General features: G+C 39.3%; 2 protein-coding genes across 3 annotated transcripts in view; one reads left to right on the top strand and one right to left on the bottom strand.

The window, feature by feature from the left end:
* On the top strand, nucleotides 1-1,378 carry LOC143188588 (deoxycytidylate deaminase). Of its 2 annotated transcripts, none has more exons than XM_076392907.1 (5): nucleotides 1-158; nucleotides 236-471; nucleotides 713-926; nucleotides 1,033-1,157; nucleotides 1,240-1,378. In XM_076392907.1, the coding sequence occupies exons 1-4, from the start codon at nucleotides 118-120 to the stop codon at nucleotides 1,133-1,135; spliced, it is 594 nt and encodes a 197-aa protein (XP_076249022.1). In that variant the 5' UTR covers nucleotides 1-117; the 3' UTR covers nucleotides 1,136-1,157; nucleotides 1,240-1,378. The 2 variants fall into 2 exon arrangements, with proteins under 2 accessions (XP_076249022.1, XP_076249023.1); XM_076392908.1 differs by having other exon boundaries at nucleotides 49-169.
* Nucleotides 1,379-4,032: 2,654 nt separating this feature from the next.
* Nucleotides 4,033-20,347, bottom strand: part of Naa15-16 (N-alpha-acetyltransferase 15/16) — a 38,119-nt gene continuing 21,804 nt past the window's right edge. Inside the window, exons 9-11 of the mRNA XM_076392906.1 lie at nucleotides 5,560-5,753; nucleotides 5,370-5,478; nucleotides 4,033-5,072 (exon numbers count right to left, since the gene is read on the bottom strand). Of these exons, the coding sequence (XP_076249021.1) occupies nucleotides 4,561-5,072; nucleotides 5,370-5,478; nucleotides 5,560-5,753 (815 nt within the window). The 3' untranslated portion in view covers nucleotides 4,033-4,560. The remainder of the gene's footprint in view (nucleotides 5,073-5,369; nucleotides 5,479-5,559; nucleotides 5,754-20,347) is intronic.

Raw genomic sequence — 20,347 nt, 5'->3', positions numbered from 1 at the left:
GCCAACAGCATTTCGGTTTTTAGATTATGTTTACAAGTAGTATGTGTCTTTAACTCAAATTTTAATATAGTACATCTATAATTCAGTAAAGAAAATAATAGACAAAGTAATTTGAAAATGACCGAAAATAATGTTCCTCTTCAATATAATTGTGAACGGTATATTAAATGTAAAGACTCTAATGTTTAATAAATAGCTATATACTATAACGAGTATGTTATTTTTGTTTCAATAGCGATATTAATAGCAAAAGAGAGTCCTATTTGGATTGGGATGAATATTTTATGGCTACAGCTTTTTTGGCTGCTAAGCGCAGCAAAGATCCGTGCACTCAAGTTGGTGCATGTATAGTCAATGATGAAAAAAGAATTGTAGGTATTGGATATAATGGGATGCCTACCGGTTGTAGCGATGATGAATTTCCTTGGAAGAAGAATTCTTCGAATGCACTTGATACTAAGTATCTTTATGGTAAGTCAAAACAATTATGTTTTAACAAAATAAAAAGTTGTAGTCAAATATTTTTATTTCGGTTCTGTAACAGAATTAAATACTATGGCTGCAGTTCAAAATTCAATTGAAACTACTAATACTGCTGAAATTGTACTTGTTACATGGTGTAAACAGTATTCAGCAATTTTAGCAATTTTAGCAGTTTTAGCTAATTTCAAACTCCAGCTTATATTGTCACTACACAACATCAAATTTACAGTATGCCACGCTGAAGTGAATGCTATTTTAAATAAAAACTCTAGCGATGTCAAAAATTGTACCATATATATTGCTCTTTTTCCATGTAATGAATGTGCTAAAGTCATCATTCAGTCTGGAATAAAGTTAGTTATATATATGTCGGATAAACATGTTCATAAAGTTGAAACTATTGCTGCGAAAAAAATGTTCGATGCAGCAGGTGTTAAATACAGGTATTTGAATTATCGAAATTGCATAAACATTAGAAAGAGCAGTATAAGAGATTATAAAACATTTTTTAAATTTCTTATACATTAAATTTTCTAAACATTTTCATAGACAATATACTCCAAAAAACAAAAGAATTATAATTGACTTTGCTGAAATCAATTGGAATGAAATGACTCAATTACCCCCCACTCCAGTTAAGAATAAGATATGAAAATAATTTCAATCAGATTAACGTAAGTTACAGCATTTGTAATAAAAAGTTTCCTCAAATGTCTATTTATGATTTATTTTATTTTTTTGCTTAACATTTTGCAGATTCGAATTTTTGAATAACGAAAATAATTTAATAACGCTTGGAAGTACGGCTCGTGATACTGTTGGATACTTTTGGACCCAAACGATTAGATACTATTTACACGTAAAAATGAATTAGGAGTAGGTACACATGGAAATGAAGAATATCTCTTATTGTAATTTTTACAGATCTAGTTATTTTCATCTTGTAACATTAACCATACGAGGTTGTTAGAAAATAAATAAAACAATGTACAGAAGGCGAAAGAATTTATCAATAATATAAAGATGCCATGAAGTATTCAAGAAATAATATTGTTCGCAACTACGTTGCAAACTACTGTACAAGTTTAGATATTCATACGATAAAGTATGGCCTGATAGAAATATGTAACAATATTTATTTTTTCAAGATGACTGAGGGGAAGGCGATTTTTGATACGTGATATAATAGTTTTCATGTTGACTCGTTATTAATATAACAACAGAGAGAAATTGAACATAGAGTTTTATATATATGTGTATAGATATATATATATACACGTTAATAATAATACGTTTATGTACATACTATACATATCCCAGTTTTTGTCTTTAAAATATTACTTCACTTACGTTCATAGTCGTAACTATAATGAGGAGTTACATAAAGAAATTATACATGGCGATTGAATTCATCATATAGAAAAATATCTAATATAACGAAGATGTATGTGCATTATATTTATATATATAGGCAACAACTCTTATGAAAAGCTTATTCGACGTTATGAATGGTCTTCATTGAAATCTGTGAACAAAGCATATTCTTACTAATGGTACAACAAGAATTCTAATAAATTAGTCGCTATATTAGCATGGATTTCTGATAGTATAATAATAGCTTATTGCAAATGGCAGTAACTTACAAATACAATGATCAAAGTAATAAATAATCATAATTTGTGACAATAAATATTATTTTGTTCGGTATACTTCAAGTCTCTTTAGTTAAAATAACAAATTATCTTAGAAGTTAATCGTATACGTTAAAAAACTTTATTATACCTATATGATGAATTCATTTACACGAGGAGATGGAAGAGGATGCGGGTTGAGGTACCCATATTTATCGTTTATTCATTTAAAGATTCAATCAAGGACTTAAAGGCAAATCTGAACTGAACCTTTTGAAAGATCGATAGTATTATCCTTAATCAGTATTGTTTATTTTTCAGTTTTAATAATTTATGAGCGAGATGAAAATTTTTTATAGACTGAAGTAACAACCTCTGATGAAGATTGGAGCAATTATCTTTCAAAAAATAAAAAAATAAAGCGCAGTGTAGAAAATAGAATGAAAAGAATGGTAACATTAAAAAATACAAACGCTTCGGTAGATGCATGGTTGGAAATTGATGTAATACGAATCACGTATATTAACTTTGATTAATTTTGAGTGAAAATTGTCCATGATTAAAGACACTTCATGTATTGATAAGCTAATATAATGATCATGTATCAATTTTTGAACGTACCGTAGTTACATGACTAATGGCGAAGTGAAAGAGTAAAACATCTACGTTATCGCTTATGTTACGATATTACTTGCGTAGCCCTGAGAAACATTCCATGCATTTACAGAAGGTATTTATTCAAACAATGTTTGCATTTCTAATATATTTTGATAGAAGATCATTCCATCGATTTTGAATGAATTTTTAGATTCTCATCCGGTATGCATTTTACTTTATGATTGAATCGAAATGTTTAATATACATTACCATGAACACCGCTTGATGCAATTACCTTATTTTTCATGATACCATTAAGTTGACTTTGAATAAGTTTTTAACATTGGCATAAGGTTAACTAATCACGAAAATTATACTCTATGACTTAAATAAGATAGGAAATGTATATATATATGATTGTATATATATATATATTTATATATATATTGTTAAAGTAGTAGCTGAAATATGTACAAATATTATCACTAATTTGTAGTATCTGCATCTTACTGAACTTTTTCGTATCGTTTTAAGGAAATTCACAACTTATAAGTATGCGTCGGCATCTCAAAAAAATAAATGAGGTAATCATAACATCGTTCGACTTACATGTACCGGTATAGACTTTTAAACATTTACCTTTTTATTAAAACTTTCTGTAATCCGTTGACATACAGATGCATGATATTTTTTCCCTTTTTTTCCGTCTTTGCTATCGACACTTATTGTTTTCGATTTATGATATACTTTGGTAATTTGCGTACACGATACGCAGTTTATCGTTCCTTAATAGTAACTTTCACGTGGGACTTTCGCAAGAATGGACACTATCTTCGTATTGACTACTCTCGATGGAATTATCAGGGCTCCAATCCAACCGTAGAGATTATTACCCTGGTTGAAGAAACACAGGAATAAAGAACACGTGTTTCCAGAAAGAAAAAAGAATACGTCGGGACCTTTGTTGTGTTCTCACTTTCCGAGTTATCAACAGTTTTTGAGAGAATGAAGTGAACTAGAAATTAGCGGCATATATCGACTCTGGAACAAAGTCTGTTCAAATGTAGCGACGAACAATATGCGTGGTATAATAATATCGGTGCTCGATGATCGTCTAGTTTCCAGACTCTACACAGTAGAGTATATTCATGTAGACATCGCTGAAAATAGTACACCTTAACATCGAGTAAGAAATATTCATAGAGCGCGCGTACGAATGTATACAAGTCTTGTATTTTGTACCAATGTGTTAGTTTCGCACGTCATTATTTTACACACTGCACCCCTCCCCACCCCGGTTCCCCTCACCTATCCTCCCCGCCCCTCGGATCCATCTTCACTAAACGTTTCACTTCCTTTTAGCGTCGTCGCCCCGTTTCGGTGGGAGCGCGTCTAATTCGATTTCTGTTCCAATTGTTAATTAACATTTAGTCTACTAGCCATCCTTCCCTTCGTTTCACCTAAAATTCGGGATCGCGTCGGAGACGCATGCATCGGCGCGCCTCGTCGTGTTATTATAATTTATTAAGATTGTTTATCCAGCACTGTCGCAGCACTGTTCACTCAACATGCCACCTTCCAAGGAACAGTTCTTGTATAATACATGATTTAATCATTGTTAATAATTCAATCCACCAATTTTGCGACCTTTTTTCACTATGTCCATCGCTTCCGTTCAATGTTAACATAAACGAGAGTGTTCCTTTCCTTTTTTTCATTTTTCTTTATTCATGTTTCTTTTTTCCTTTTTTAAACTTCCTCGACGTAGATCAGAACGGTCCACACTCCTCCTCCATTGCCTCGTCTAACTACAAAGTGATTCAGCGACGCTGGTGAGCGCGTGCCTGGATCAGTTCTTAATCGAGTTCTCTTTCTCTTGATGGTTGGTCGTCACTTTCGTCTCTGGCGGTCGAAAAGCGGTCGCGTATGGAAAACGTTTATGGCATTTCGACATGAAATCGGCTATCGTGGCTTCACACTGGCCGAAGTCGCTATTACGCAGCGACTCCAACACTTTTGTGCAATTCTGCAGCGTTACGCCTTCGAGGTTTTCGATGTCTATGATAAGGGAGAGAGCTTTCTCTTGAGCGGACGGGTCCAGGACGTACAGCATCCTTGCACCCTGAAGCAGATGTGGCAGTGAGTTTCGATTTTTCTTCAGGAAATCCGCGTTCAACTGACTGGCCGTCGAATTCGAGTATATTCTCTCGGTTTGTCGGTTCACGACCTCGGCCACTGGTCCTTCCAACGATGAGCGATTGGTATGTAACATGAATCGCACCAGACACGTGTGAAGATCCGGATCATTTGGGTCTAGACCGTGGGCACGTTTTATCGACTTTAGCATCAGCAACGTACGCGCTGCAAAGGAACATTCGTTTTCAAGTATTATGAATTTAATGAAATTTTCATCAATATCAAGCATTTTAGAATACATGTTCATCTAAGAGTTTCCTACAACAGCTGATCTCAAGTAACTCCAAAATTGTCTGTCAAATTTATAGTTATGCAATAACCGTATGTATAGATTAATTTGATTTTCGGGAGGAACTTGGGATAGTTCTACTCTCAGATGGACACATATCCTTATAGTAGAACCTTTGAAACACTATCTTGCTAAGATATTACAAAAGTATTGCTTTCTATCGCTCTAAATACCTTTCCGAATGTAAATTTCGAAGGCCATAAGATGCGTCTCTATTCTGTTGGCAGCGAGTTCCTGTAAAGGTTGCAAGAACTTGATCGCCTGTTCCAAGGGGTCTTCGACCTGAAACGAGTCATTTCGAATCATGCATAACGCAATCGAACAACAGAATGGAAAATCTGTCAAAGGCGAACATTCACTGACCCTTTCCAACTTCTCCGGTATTAGTTCGTCCAACGTGGGTTGCTCCAGATCAGGGTCGGTCTGTTGCCGCGATTTATTATGCTGTTCCCTCTTCTCTTGGGCCTGAGCAGCCTGTTGTCGTTCCAATTCAGCCTTTCTACGCTGTTTCCTCTGCTTATTTCTCAATTTCTTCAACTCTGATGGCGCCAAATTCTCTGTAAGCCAAATCAAACAAATCTTTAACACTCTCTCACGTTCCTTTCAACTGGGGTAGCGAAAAGAAAAAGGAAACTTCAACGGCGCGGTTGATTTATCGAATTAGACAAATTGCTCAGAACGACAGAAATTTTCCGTTGTCCTGAAATCCCAGCCGCTGTAATATCATTCTAATTGCGGCGTGGTGAATACGAGAACGCTACTCTATAACTGTCCCTGTGCTCTTTCGTCATACAAGAGCACTTTTACCGGTGCACGGCGTCGAGCAAGGTCAAACAATGTACACCAGCAAGTCGGTGGCGAGCAAAAGCAATTCCGCCGGTTTCGCAAAGCCTTTTCTAACTTTTCCCTCCGCTCGTGGCCAGACCTACTGACAGCAGTTAGTAGGTCTGGCATGCGTGCACGTGTCACGCGTGCTCGTTGGTCACGTGCAGCAGCGCGCGCGGCCTCCTACCCGTGAGACAGAGATTGGAGCAGGGAGAGTAACCTGTCACTGCTCGATCACGATTTTTTGATTCTGACCGTGATTGCTTTTACGAAGTTCGAGAAACACGATGGATGGAGATTACTGTGGTCTATAATTTCACAGACAATAGGGTCAAATTATGGTTGACTCTTCGAGGGTAGAGCGTATGTGCCTGCAGAAGCACCATGCAAGTGGAACTGAATATTATTTATTAGAAAGTTTGCGTTCTGTCAGGTAGACAGTACAGACATATGCATTTTATGATTATTGAGAAAAAATTCTTTGAACTCCTAGCATACCACAGTGGGGTCACCCGGGGACCGCAATATCATTTTCTCCATTCTTGAAATTTTCGCATATTTAAATATTTTATTTAAAAATGTTTATTTTATTGGCCATGTACCGACCCAATTTTGTGAATAGACCTGCGACCAAACCTTCAAACTTCCCGATTACCCCTACATCGATTCTTTTTCCACTAAGTTCAACAGTTCAAAGGCGACAACCAACCCGACAGTACTACATAGAATTTCAATCCATAAATATCAATCAATTCATACTAGTAGTGTTTATTTGTGTTAAGTGTGATAGTACTGTAGTGTTAATGTGAATAAATTGAGTTTGTTAGAAATCTTTGTGACGCATGAAAAAATAGGAGCCTGTACAGCGCAGAGGGAAGTCCTCGAAGAGTTCACGAATGAAGTTCTTTGTAACAGCTTAGCTGTACATTATTCATTCTAAAAACCTAAGTAATGATTTTCTCAAAGAATAGGCGAGACTATTCAAGTTTTCTTTTGTTCTTTTCTGAAAGCAACAAAAATGTTGGCAAGGGCGCAGAGACTTGTGAAACAGGCTAATAATTGGAAGAAATGTGTTGGAAGTCGGTAAAGAGGGCCTGAAGTTGATCGCGCTAATTGGCCCGCATTTAACTTGCTCAGTGGGCATCAACGTTTTAATTACGTTCCTATTAATGCAGTTTTATAACATGAAAATCACGCGCTTTCCAATTATGTAAGAAACAGTCGATGCGTTATTAGAACGCGGTAGAGACCGGTTCCATGCTCCGTAAATTCGTGAACAGCTTGATAATCACCAGTAAAATATTCGACCGATTCCTCGGACGATTTCTTTTTTGCTGACGATCGCTGTCGGTTTCAACATGTAACTACCATCGATGCTACTTCCTGCTACGAACATGTAGCTCGTATGATAATGAAAGAAAACAAACTACTCGCGGAAGCCAAAAGTTTCTCATTAATTTTTAACTTCAGTAATTTGCGTCGTTTCAATTTTAGAATAATTATAAAGCGCCTCAGAGTACCGCAAAGTGACATTTAAATTACATGCATATGTATACGAGTTTACCAAATTCTAGATATATATTACCATTTCAAGCTCCATTGCCATACAAGGGGTTAAAGCTTGAAAACCGCGTAAACACTATAATCAAAGCATTAACTCCACTTTTCCAGACCTATGATAATCCATTTATTTAAAACGCCTGGGACGAATCGATTAACACGCGCGTTCTTCAACAACCACCAACAATACGGGGTTAAAAAACCGAAAAGAAACAGCGTTGTTCTGCAACAGCAGTCACAGCCAAGCTCCAGAGCGAACTAAAGTTCGATCAAAGGAAATAGGGCGAACATGTACTTCCCACACAAATAAAGTCTGATCAAGCGGGACAGGTATCGTGTAGCACGTTCCAGGATCAGTCGGTGGCATTATTCCATGGGTAATAAACGTCTTTCAGACGTGATACCTTCGCTACCTGTCCCACAATGACTCCCCGAACGTCTCCGTTCGCGCACGAAGCGGTAATTCGATAAATCTAGCTCGTTAGGGCCTCTATTGAGACTTTAATTGGTATCAGCCGCTGTTTCTCCGCGCGGGAAAATATTGTTGCCAATTAGGGGCCGGTATGCGCACTGCCGGCCAACAATTTTTCATCCTTGACAAAGGTGGACCTTGTGCGTATTACGAGCCCGCTCGGGAATGTGGAGCAACAGGCGGCACACCGGGCACGCAGCGTTTATGCAAATTGCATCCCCCGACAGTCGCGCGCCCGCTCGCTCGCGATTATACGCGTTGACCCGCTGTTAATTTCTAGCCACTCGCACCGGGAGAAAATCGATTCCACTTACGGGTTTCCTGCAACGGGCAACGCCTCGAAAATTCGATCGTATCGACGAGCCTTCGGCGTTGCGAAATCTAGGCAGTCCCGAGCGATTCGCGAGCACTGTTGCATTCCGATGGAACGATTTCGCGTCTCGCCCCCTGTGGGAGACCCTCGCTTGTTTCCCATTCCGCCTGCGAGAATTTCTGGCAACTTTGGCGACGATTCAAAGCGGAACTTCAGTGTGGTTCGAATCGGTTTTGAGGGGACTTGAGGCGCGATTTTGGTCCTTTTGAAGAAAACGCAATCGAGCTTTGTTTATATGGAATAGGGATGAATTTCGCGATTCGTATTCGCTCGAATTACTGAAGAGATTTTAATACCATTTTGGCTGAGTACACTGCGATTAATGTTGAATAAATTGAATGAACAGTTTTTTTGAGCTTTCTGGAGAAAAAGTTATACGACACCCCTTGGGTTTTTATGAGTCTGGCAGTTAATTTCTGATATATCAATACATTGAAACGTAAGAGTTATTATTGCTACTGTTTTTAAGTACTAAACTCGTTTCTAAAATAGCTGCCGACAAAAAAGGTGCTCTTTGTTAATTAATTAAAGTGACGAAGCTGAAAAATGGGACAGCAACAAATTTGGAACTCCGACCCATTGTAAAGCACGTCCATCACTCAGTTCTGTCTTTTGTTTTCTTTTTTAGGGTCCACCAGCAGTCGTCAGGTGTTTTAAAAATAAGATTTCTGAGCCGAGGTTACGCTTTGCATAAAACGCACCGTTTACACGCAACGAATTCAGATTCGCCAGGTGAAAATAATTGCGGTTAGGTAAAGAGCTCCAACTAGTGCAAATGACGGGGGCGACAAGGTCGGTGGATGGTAAAAAGGCTGTCTTACTTAAATCGTAGTCATTAGATGGATAGAGAAACGCAGAGGCGAATAAAAATGTTTTAAGTGGCTCCGTTGTCATCGTGACGAAGCATAAGGAAAAACAGCTGGCATTTCGATTTAACGAAGCAAACTGCCGCAAACATGCACCCACGATCTTTTTTCATCTCTTTTTCTAGATCCTTCAACGTCATAGAAAGGATGAATCACTCGTGAGATAGTAGTGATTCCGGGTTTGGAGATCGATGTTGCATTCTTCATCTGGGAAGAAACGCACTGAAGAGATATAAACTACTGATCTAGCGATAATTGTCGGGTGGTGACAGCTCTGAGATAAGCTAACGGGCAACTGAGCAATAAATAATTTTTCGCAAGAAGAAGAAGACACTCTTCATTCATACGCTCTTAAGCTCCTTTGCGTGTGGGCTGATGGTGGAATGCAACAGTTTTCCTTGGTTCAATTAAATGTGGAAATCAGAAATTAATATGAACGATACAAATACTGAAGATTTTTACGGGTAATTAGAAAAAGATGCAATTCCAAACTTTCAAGTTTAATAAGGGGGAAAACCAGATTAATATTATTACTTATTACTTTAAAAAAGAAGCACTATGTTCCGATTCTAATACAAAAATATAGTTAAATGGCAATTGATCAGTCTTCTATGTATATGGACAAATATAATGAAACGTGTATGTATTTATTTGATACTATTTTTTCATAACACTTCATCCTATTATTAGAGAGTGAACGTTCGTCCAACTCTAATAATCTGGACTCGCGAAAAAAAGAATTTAAAATATTTTAATAAAGTATGAAAAAATATACGCAATTTTAAGTTACGCAAAGAGCTTACATAATTGTTTCAGCGTGAAATGATTAGCGGCTCTCGTTACGTTCGCAAGTTCGGCCGGTGGAATAAGCGGAAGTTCAAGAACGTACGGTACGGTCAATAGACGGAATATGTGCAACGTTACGCGATGTAGCCTGTTTCGAGCGTATCGAGGAAATTGGTTGACAGAAAGTCAAGTGAATCACAGAAGATCGTTAGTTTCGTAACGATTCGTGACCACTTTTACCGATTTGCTATGAGTGAATCTTTTTTCATGACTTCGACTCTTTCCTATCTTATACAAGAGCTGGATTTGATTAAGATTTCAATCTTATAAATATGACTCTGTAATAGCTCATCTTCTAAATATCTCCGTTTCTAAGAGGTCTTTTGGTTAGAGAAAAAATTAATGCAATATGTGTTTAATTACTGAAGCACTGGCCATTATTTTCAACAACTATTTCTCTCTTCTCGAATAATTTTTTAATCCCTTTACCAAGAATCGACGATAAATAATGAAATATCAGGGAGCAAGATCAACGAACAAAGCTTGTCAGGTTACGCGTTATTGTTCCACAAGAATGCAACGCGCGTTGCTTCCCGCCTTTTCAATATTATTAAGGCTCGGAGATCTAGTGATAACGTCACGGAACATTGCGTGTTACGAGACAATACAGGACCTGTTGATTATACAAAATTAATAGCGGGAAAAGGGACAAAGTGGAGCTCAATGGCCAAATTATTCTTATTACACAACAGCCTTTGCTTTCTCGAAACAATATCCATCGACTCTTGATAACTAATTAATAAATATTTTCGCAGCATAATTACCACGCAACAGTAATTAAAAAATTGACAATGATTCGGTCTAATGTTCGAATACTTTCATGAACTACTGTATATGAAGACAGTGTCAAACACAAGAAAATATATCAAAGAAAAATGACCCTAAGAAGCAACTAAAAGGGGAGCAGTAACGCAACCGCGTTCTCCATATTACACAATACAAGACAAGAAACAACGTACTCGCTAATAAGCAATACTGGGAAGCGCAATGGCAACAGCGGCAGTCGCATCGAGCCGATGGAGGATACAGGAACTGTCGATTACACAAACGCGTTCCGCGATTACGTATGAGGCGTAACGCACGATAAAGCTCTGGCATAGAAATGACGGTAATCCCAAGAAGAAGCCTCCTCTATGATCGTCGCGAGCCGCCCTCGATCGCTCGCTGATCTATTTCGTAATCGACCGCGGAGCCAGATCCATTTTTCGTAGGAGTGCCGCACGGTTGCGGCGAATCGCTTTTGCGATGCATCGATTCCAGCAAACAGAGATTGAATTCAAAAGAAAAACCGACGGCGCAGCTGTGATCACGAGGACAATTAGCGCTGCATCGTTCGAATCGTTTCTCCCATTCGCGAGGATAAATCTTGCGGCACGTGGATCAGTTGGGCTGTGGATTGAAATTATTCAATGTCGCGGCTGTGTATTAAGTTGTTAGGAGATCGTGGATGCTTCTTCGATAGGCCGATTCGACCGTGAGTAATCGCGCAGATCGTGTTTATAAGGTTGTCTGTTACGTAAAAGGCAACACACCTACCTATTTGTGCATCGGCTCTCCCGCGATCGTGGATATTCATGAGTTACGAGGACGTCTGATCGATCCTAACGGAACCGTTTAGGGAAGAAGTGTGGGGGACCGTGAGAGCTGTGGGTACTGAAATTCGTTCGGGTTTATCGCAGGTGAACGTTGCCAGGTGGAATTGAATTCTTGTATTCCTGTGGTGGGAGAGGTGAACTTATGCCGAGCTTGGGATTTTTTTTGACGCTGAGGGCGATAACTGGGTGATTTCTTGAAGACAGGCGTTTACGATATACTTAAGATTGTATTTTTTAAGATAATTAAAGGCGAGCTAGAACTTTTGTACACAATTCACGCGATTACTGAACTTAAATGTGGAGAAACTTTCATGGAACGAGTTAACACTTAAATATTTCCCACTCTTTAAGTCTGAGTAAGGGGGAAAAGTTTCGAGGGCTGACCACCTCCTTGTGGTAGAGTCCTTCAACTTACAGACATCAAGTTCCTTGAAAACCGAAATGTCTGAGGTTCAAGGCTACGAAAACAAGAGAATCCCAAAAAAGTGAATATGAATATGAAACGAAAAGGACGTAGGGACGTAGAAAGGTTCCAAAGCGAATGGAATTCGAAACAGGTTATTAAAGAGGCTATAACAGAGCGTGACGCTAACGTTGATGAAGCTCGAAAAAATGCTTTTAAAAACTTTTAATGATCCAGAATGGTGCAGAATCCAGCGTCTTATATCTGTAACACACATCCATTTCCAACTCCAAATGCTGAAATAATCTCTCCTCCTATAAACTGCCTTTTCGAAAGAGCTTTCGATGCAAAAATAATTCACTTGGAGCGAACCCTCGCGACTACGTGCCCCACAAGTCGAAAAGGTCAAATTCCATCCCACACACAAGTATTTATTCATATATATGCAGTTTGCAAAAAAGTCAGGGCGACCAGCGTCGATGTCGAATATTTAAAAATCGGGCCCGATGCACGCGCGCCGATAATAATTGTGACAATGTTCGGTATCTCGGTAAGTCATTGTATGCAGATCGAAGAACACGACTGGTATTCGCGGTTAAGTCGTAAATTACGTATTCGAGGAGTATCGTGACCACAACGACGTGTACGAATCGACGAGAGTATAACGCAAAGTGACGAATAGTATTGTCAACTGGATGAACTCCAGAACTTCAGAACGACTGATGTTGAGTTTTTCATGTTCAACATGGAGCACACTATGGCTTGATTATTTCCTCGAGAAAGTTCCGATCGATTATTCACGGATCGGTCAAGAATCGTGATTCATGGCGGATCGGCATTCTACCATTAGTGCTCCGAGCTTTTTTCCGCAACACCGATCTTTTTGCCACTTTGCCTGCCGATTTGGCGCGCCTTAATTCGCAATATTACAGAATAACGACGTTAAACGATTTATAATTGAGAGGGAGCAATCCGTGAAATGTTGCAAGCCCTGGAATTAATGGTTGACGCTCAACAATAGGGGGCCTAAAGTGATCCCTTGGTCGTGGTTGCATCGCAAGCAACAAAGTCTTTGCTAATTGATGCCAGGAGAATAAAACAGTGGATTGCCACGTGAGTTTCGTCAGTGGTTTCTTGCTGGATGCAAAACGAGGACTTTATCGGTTTGAAGAAATCTTGGCTATAAATATTGGCTGTGAAGCGTGAAGAAGATTAACTGATGACGTTTTCGATAATTTGGCGCTAAGTGTAAAAGGTTGTTAATTTAAAGAAGTTAAAATTAATATCTACTATTGGGAGGAGGATTATAAATCATACAGCATTAAATAGAAATGAGGTATTACATAATAGGAGTGATTTCAGCACCTTGTTTGTAATATATTCGTTTCTGATGTCTCATTATAATTGTTCGTCATTCTTCAGATCAGATGCTAACCTGGCCTTATGTTTATGACTGCCAGCTGGACTCTAAGCGAAGAGGCAAGTAACGTCACTTACTCATCTGTACGCGTAGAGTCCAGTTGGCAACCATGCTTATGTTCCAGCAAAGGCCACTAAAGATTTCACTAATAATCCAATTCCATATAAAACTTCATTTTCAACTCTTTCTCGCCAAATGAACAGAATATTCATAAACCAGGTAAGGCAAAAACGATCGAATCACAGAACGGAAATAGAGCATCGACCACAATCTCTACACCGCTCAGATCGCATCGATTCATCCCATTTCCCCGTAGCCTCTCCCCTTTGGGTCTATGACGCAAATCGAGGCTACATCTGTGCTCACCTTTCGGTCTTCGATTCTCACTGATTCAGACCGCAATGGACTATGACGTTTCATAACTTGCACCGTTAGAAAATAGATTTCGAGCGAAGTATGATTCCAATAGGTTCGGGGCCGTTCGTAGAATTGCGTCAGATTTTGCAAATAGGAACACAATAATACACAGCTTGAGCTACGACGACCTCTCTTCCTCTTTTTCTGCGACGACTGAACGATTCTCTTCGTCAGTAGTCTCTGCCAGGTGAGACTCTGGCCATTATGCGAGATCTAAGGTAAATGTCCCAATACCCAGACGCTTAAGATACTAACCCTGGAATGACACACTGTTTTTTCGTCTGCCACACGGTATACTGGGTCTTTAAGACCTCAAGTTTAGCATGATTTTCACACTTTCAAGTATATAGTTTAAGGTTATAAAATTCAAATGTTAAAAACATTTTTATTTGCAATATTTTATACTACAGTAACATAAATCAATATTTCGCTGGGACCATGAAAGATCCTAGTGTACCATTCCAGGGTTAAATGTTCCACTAAGTGTGGAACCTTTCTAGATATTGTGAACCAGTCCCCCACAAAGCTAAATATCCTATTTTTTCTCCCGTTATTAGGTACATCAGAATTGAAGCTTAAAATAAAATAAAATTCGCCTTAGTGTTCAAGTACTGAGACGTGATCGGCTACTAGGACATTTACCTTACTTTCTTTTGTTCAGTCACTGTGCCCGATAACTCGGCCTGATATCATCGGTATGGAGATATATCACACGGCGAAGACTCGCCTACGTTTTCCTGGCGAAATGTACCCGCCGTGTATCGGCACTCGGTTCTATATGTGGTGAAGGGTGTGCAAGCAAACGCTGCTCCACCAGGGCAAGTGCTAGGCGTGGCTCATAGGAGAAATAAGAAAGGGATCGTGTAAGCCGTGGCCATATCGACTGGAAAGGCCTTACATTAGAGGCAGAACGCGACGCCACCGGAATGTTAACTTCCCATGCCGCCACGGGCTTCGTGATCGACGCACACGAAAAGAAAAGGCAAGTTTCGACCTGGGCCCTCGCGCGCGCGCGGCAAGGCGAACGTGATCGAATCCCGGATTTCGTGAGGCAAGGTCGTGATCCCTGCCCCGGACTACTGCATCCCGTGCGTCTTTTTTAAATTCAGTCGCCTGACCAAGATGCTCTCTCTATGACTCTGCTTTTGGCGCTGTCGTTCGGTTTCAATGGAGAGTCCAAAGAAATTTCTACTATTTTTATTAGATTTCGAAGGTTTTTTATGGGGTATCTGTATTACAATTGCAGAGAATGGTGGATAATATCCAGGTGTCAGAAATTTCAAGGGGTGCTTGTATAATACGTGCCAAAATACGACGCATCTGAAGCTTCCTTTCAGAGCTAGCTGTTCAAGCTACTTACACCTGTAGTGCGCGTGAAATGTGTCTGACTCGTAACATTATTCTACTGCCAGTGCATTAACCGGGTCAGGCGTAGCGATGTAAGTAGAGTAAGTCCCAAGTGAGACACACGTGCACTTCATATGCATCTCTAACAATCAATATCTCCAGAATCAAGGCTCAAATACAATTTTTTTACTCGTTGCTAGTTCCTCTTGTTGAACACTTTGTATACCACTCTATTACGAGTTCAATCCTTTAGCATGGATAATTTTTCAAGGATTATGGAACATATGTACAATTTGACTTATAAAACACAAACTCTCTAATGCTCTAATTTTTATTTCCCCTTTCACAGTAGGTTTGTAAGTAAAAAAATGCCATCGGAGGAGGAATGAAGAAACTAATTTGATTTGTTTCACCATCATTAACTTTAAGCTCATTTATTAGAGACAATCTATAATAACGATGTTGTATGAACTCGTTAATCAAAGAAGACAAATTATCTTTTTGCTGGTAAACATACAGTTACATCATGCGTAGCACTTCTATAAGCAAAATGTCTTAATTCTCTTTAAATCATACAGTGCATTATTTCCTAGTCTAGGAATGACTCAGCGCACAGGTGAAAAAACCAGTCACAGAAGTATCCACAATTTCACAGAATATTTCCGTTTCTGCATATTCAGCAGAATGAAGTTTTCTGACCGAAGGCTGGAAAGAAAAGGTTCCACGAAAAAAAGACGAATCGTACGAGGCAACGTAATCACTGTGTTCATGGCTCGCGCCATGAATTACTGCCACGTAACAGTTCCCCTGTGTGTTTTCGCTACGAAGAACGCGAATACGAGAAATTGAATGACGAAACAACATCTGAATATTAATGCTCATTGCCCGTGATTTAATGTGTATTGTAATCTCGGCGTTCGAACTATTTTCATGCATGTTTTTCAGTGACACGGGTCAGCAATGCATGGCGAAATCGTGCTTGAGTATTTGGCAGAACATAATCCATAAAAATAATTTGGATTTTTTCGCCAAGAGAAACCAGGAACTTGACATCGTGAAACACGCAAGAAAGAAAAAATGCCGAGTGATGATTCCTTGATTTTTGACTCACATCACTTAATTAGGACCTCTTGACTCATTCTTTGGAAGCTTGCGTTATGAAAATCTGGCAAAACCACCTTATTTGTGGGGCACACGATCCGTGAACGTATTGCAAACGCGGAAAGAAATTGGTAGATGGAGAGAGAAGATTGTGCTATCGCGTTTTTAAAAGTTATTACTACCATTGTCGAACTCCTTGTTAAATGAATCATGGAGATTTCACGCTATTAGTGGCGTGAGGTTGTATTTATAAATTTCACGCAATAATGCAAATTTTTACATAGTAGTTTCTACAATTAAAATAAAGGTAATTTATATTTTGAGGAGCCTAAGAACTGGATCCATTAGTCGAAAATTTAGCGTTCCATTAAAACTCTGGGGGAACGATCGGAGTTCTTCCTTTCTTATATTACCTCATACCGAACAACTTTTTGCGCTTTTTTCCTTTTTGCACTAAGCATTGTCGGCATTGAATTATCATGTTCGTTCAAGTCGTGGTTACGCGATTTTTTCGGTTCACCAGCGTGGAAAGCAGCCAGGAACAGTTAACTATGAATAGGCGGATTCCGCGAATGCGAAACGTACAAATATGGAGATTTTATGCCTATCGTTGGAACAATTAAGGATACGTTCGCCAATAATCTCAGCCACTTTTCTCTTTCCATTTATTCGTATTACTCCGAACACCAGGAATGACGTGCAGAGATCAGACGTGCAGATTGGCTTTTCTCGCATAGAAAAGAATTCGTATAAATTCAATTTTTTATTGAAAGCATTGATTCATTTTCCTTCGCGAGATATGCGCCTACGGTACCTCGATAGATGACTAGCATTTATCTTGAAATGTCGGCGGAAAATTACTTTAAAACGAGACATACGTCAAGCCTCGATGTGTCGACTCTTAGTAACGCATTTCAAAACTGCCGGCGATTCGAATGTATAGATCTGATATCATCGAATGGCTTGCACTTCATTTCGAGAAATCGTAATATGTATTTGCAAATATTCTTCACTAATAATTCCTCAAGTTCTCTAGTCCTATATCGATTATTAAGTCTACTTCTTTTCTGTACGACTTCTTGCAATCTTGACTCTGAGGTCCAGGCACAGGTTTTAGATAAATTGAAAATGGATAATTTTGGACATGTTCTGTTCTTCAATTCACCGATTCATTTATCAGAATTCATGGAATAAGATCTATGATTGGTCCCACTATACATACAGAGATGGTACCTACTATGATAGCTCTCATCAAAACAGAACATAATGGTTCTAAGCACGATCATCAGTCACGAAAATCACCGAAAAGAAAGAGGCGAACAGTGAATAAATCACAGGGAAAGTGGCGGATGTGTACTGGTAATATGCAACGACGAGCAATGACACTTTCGCTGGGTGCTCTTCTCCTTGCAGGAGGTCATTGGACGTGGAAGAATATACGGGCAAAAGCGTCGACGGAATTCGTAATGAGGAATGGAACAAGAGCGACCGTGTTTAAGTCGAATTTCTAATTCCGCGAGCGAAAGGGAAAATCAGCCGAAGGAAAGTTCCTCCGACAATGTCGATGAATCGGTAAGCAGCGCTCCCCTGAACCTAGGGGAACAATGACGATCGGTATCTTTTTCATGCAAATCGGGATTTAGAGCGTGCGAGATGAATAAATCTCAACCCATCTTTCACTGTCAGCACAGAATTGCGATTTAATAACAAGTAACATACTTTCGGTAATTTTACCTCAGATCTGACGCAAAGGAAACGCTCGACGTGGCTCAATTTGTTCCGCGATCGCTACTTTACATAAGAATCCACGAATTAGCATTAACACGCCTCGACGGCTACTATGAGACTGTTTTCGTAAATTCTTGTTTACGTATAAACCCCGTTTTTTTGTCTTCACAGTTTGGACATCATCTTTTACGAGCTCCATTTCGGTTCGTCTGTGCTACCCGTCAGATTTATCTCTCGCATTCCATGCGTCGCAGAAAAATGTTAAGCCTCGATTTACGCTTGTGCTAAAAATAAAAACCACTAGATCGTGTAATGGCAGTAGATTTGGCTGCATACACTCGGTTAACTGTCCGCGTTCACTTCTTCTGTATCGTTCCATTGTAACTGACTCGATTAGAACAAAGTTAAATGGATTGGTTCTAATTGCAGGCTAACGAACCATAAATTTACTACTTAGCGTTTAACTACTGGCAATCAACTCGGCAGACCTATATTCGCGCTGGTACAGTACAGAAGTTTCGATTTCAACGATTGGTATTCATCGCGGAGATGAGGAACAACCTCGAAAAAAGTTTGAACATATTTCCGTGTTTCAGTCGGCGAGCGGAAATTTAATTCCATTTTGTTCTCATTCTAACTCATGAAATATGTTTCACATAAGTCTGCGAACTTTGGGGTAATGGAGCACCTTTTACTACAAGAAGTTGAGGGAACCTTTCTAGGTACGTTTAGACAGAAGGCAAAATAAGATAATGGGTAATAGCAATACTTAAGCAGAGTAAATAGAAGAATCTATTCCAGTGATGATCTACGCAAGAACCTGACCTCTCCTATGCAAGCGTTAAAGTCTCCAGAATGAGGGAATCCAATAATCTCCACCCACAGACATTTTGGGTAACAGAAATACATGCAAGTATTAACTTTTGCTCTCACCTAGTGTAAACTCAACGATATCTACAGATCAGTACACTTCCCTCGAGAAAAGATAAAGATAAGAATTTCTATGTCCCACATTGTCACCTGAAAGTGAAGACAGCTTGATGGTAGATTCACTAAGAAACCATGACATCGCTGTGAAGAACAACCTTTTCGCCGTGATCTTGAAATTAGCCAGCTCGACCCGGTTCCCAAGATACGAGCGCGATAAAGCCACGAGAAACTGCATTCGAGCAAAATTGCGGGAAAACACGCTTTTGTGACGGCGTGCGTGCGATGACAATGGGCTATCTGAGCGCGTGTCGTGGGGAAGAAATAATCGAGCAACGGGAATCACGGAGAACTTAAATTATGATTTTACAACGTGAGCATTGAAATTTATTAGCCTTTTTCCGTAAACCTACGCCTCACGCTATTCTTCTGTCAGCGAGTAATGTTGTTCGTAATTATTATGCTTAAATTGAAAATTATACGAAGGTGTGTTAACGAGGGAATTCATCGCAATGTTAACGACGAAGAAACGTACTATGGTTCTCAGGAAATGATAGCCGAGAAAATTTCTTTTCCTTGCAATGTTTTCCCCCTGCTAGTTAAATGAACAAAATCAGGAAACAGAAGGTTATTCATCTAGGAAGCCAGTTCTCACTTTTTGCGAAGAATGCATCTGGGAGATGCTTCAGTGATTAGTTAATCAAAATGACTGAAGCTTGATAGGGATCCGAACTACGAGGGATATTTACCGCTCCTTCAAGAATTAATTAATATATAGAAAATCCTTAAGCAATATATTAATAAAAGTTTCAAAAGGCATTCTCTTCCATTTAAATTCGCTACTATTTAATTATTTTTCTCAGAAATACATTTTCAAAGCATAAAAAGTGCACAGATCACCCACTAAAAACGCCCATTACATGCGACAAATTGTTAACAGCAGCTGTTTGCTACTGATCTTTACGATTTAAGTGCCCCTTCGTTCATCAGAATTATGCATAAAACTGTTCGAAAGATCGTTTCTCGTTCTCAACGGCCGGCAGTGAACCGAAAAAAAGCGTCAAAACTATTTCGGCTGTCGCTGCGTGGCGCCTGAAAATCGGTAACGCGAAGGCCGTGGCCATTGTCGGCCTTGATAGACGCAGCACCGGGAATCTCTTCCGATGACTCACGTGTTGGATGCCGTTCGTTCGAAATAAACACGGGTTCTCAGAGTTGGATCGTCCATCGTGGAACGATTTTTCCAACGGGGATCGAACTCTTTCTCAGGA

The sequence above is a fragment of the Calliopsis andreniformis genome, chromosome 3 (genome assembly GCF_051401765.1).
Source record: "Calliopsis andreniformis isolate RMS-2024a chromosome 3, iyCalAndr_principal, whole genome shotgun sequence".
Taxonomy (NCBI): domain Eukaryota; kingdom Metazoa; phylum Arthropoda; class Insecta; order Hymenoptera; family Andrenidae; genus Calliopsis; species Calliopsis andreniformis.
The sequence above is the reverse complement of the archived record's forward strand: the minus strand, read 5'-3'. Positions and strand labels throughout refer to the sequence as shown.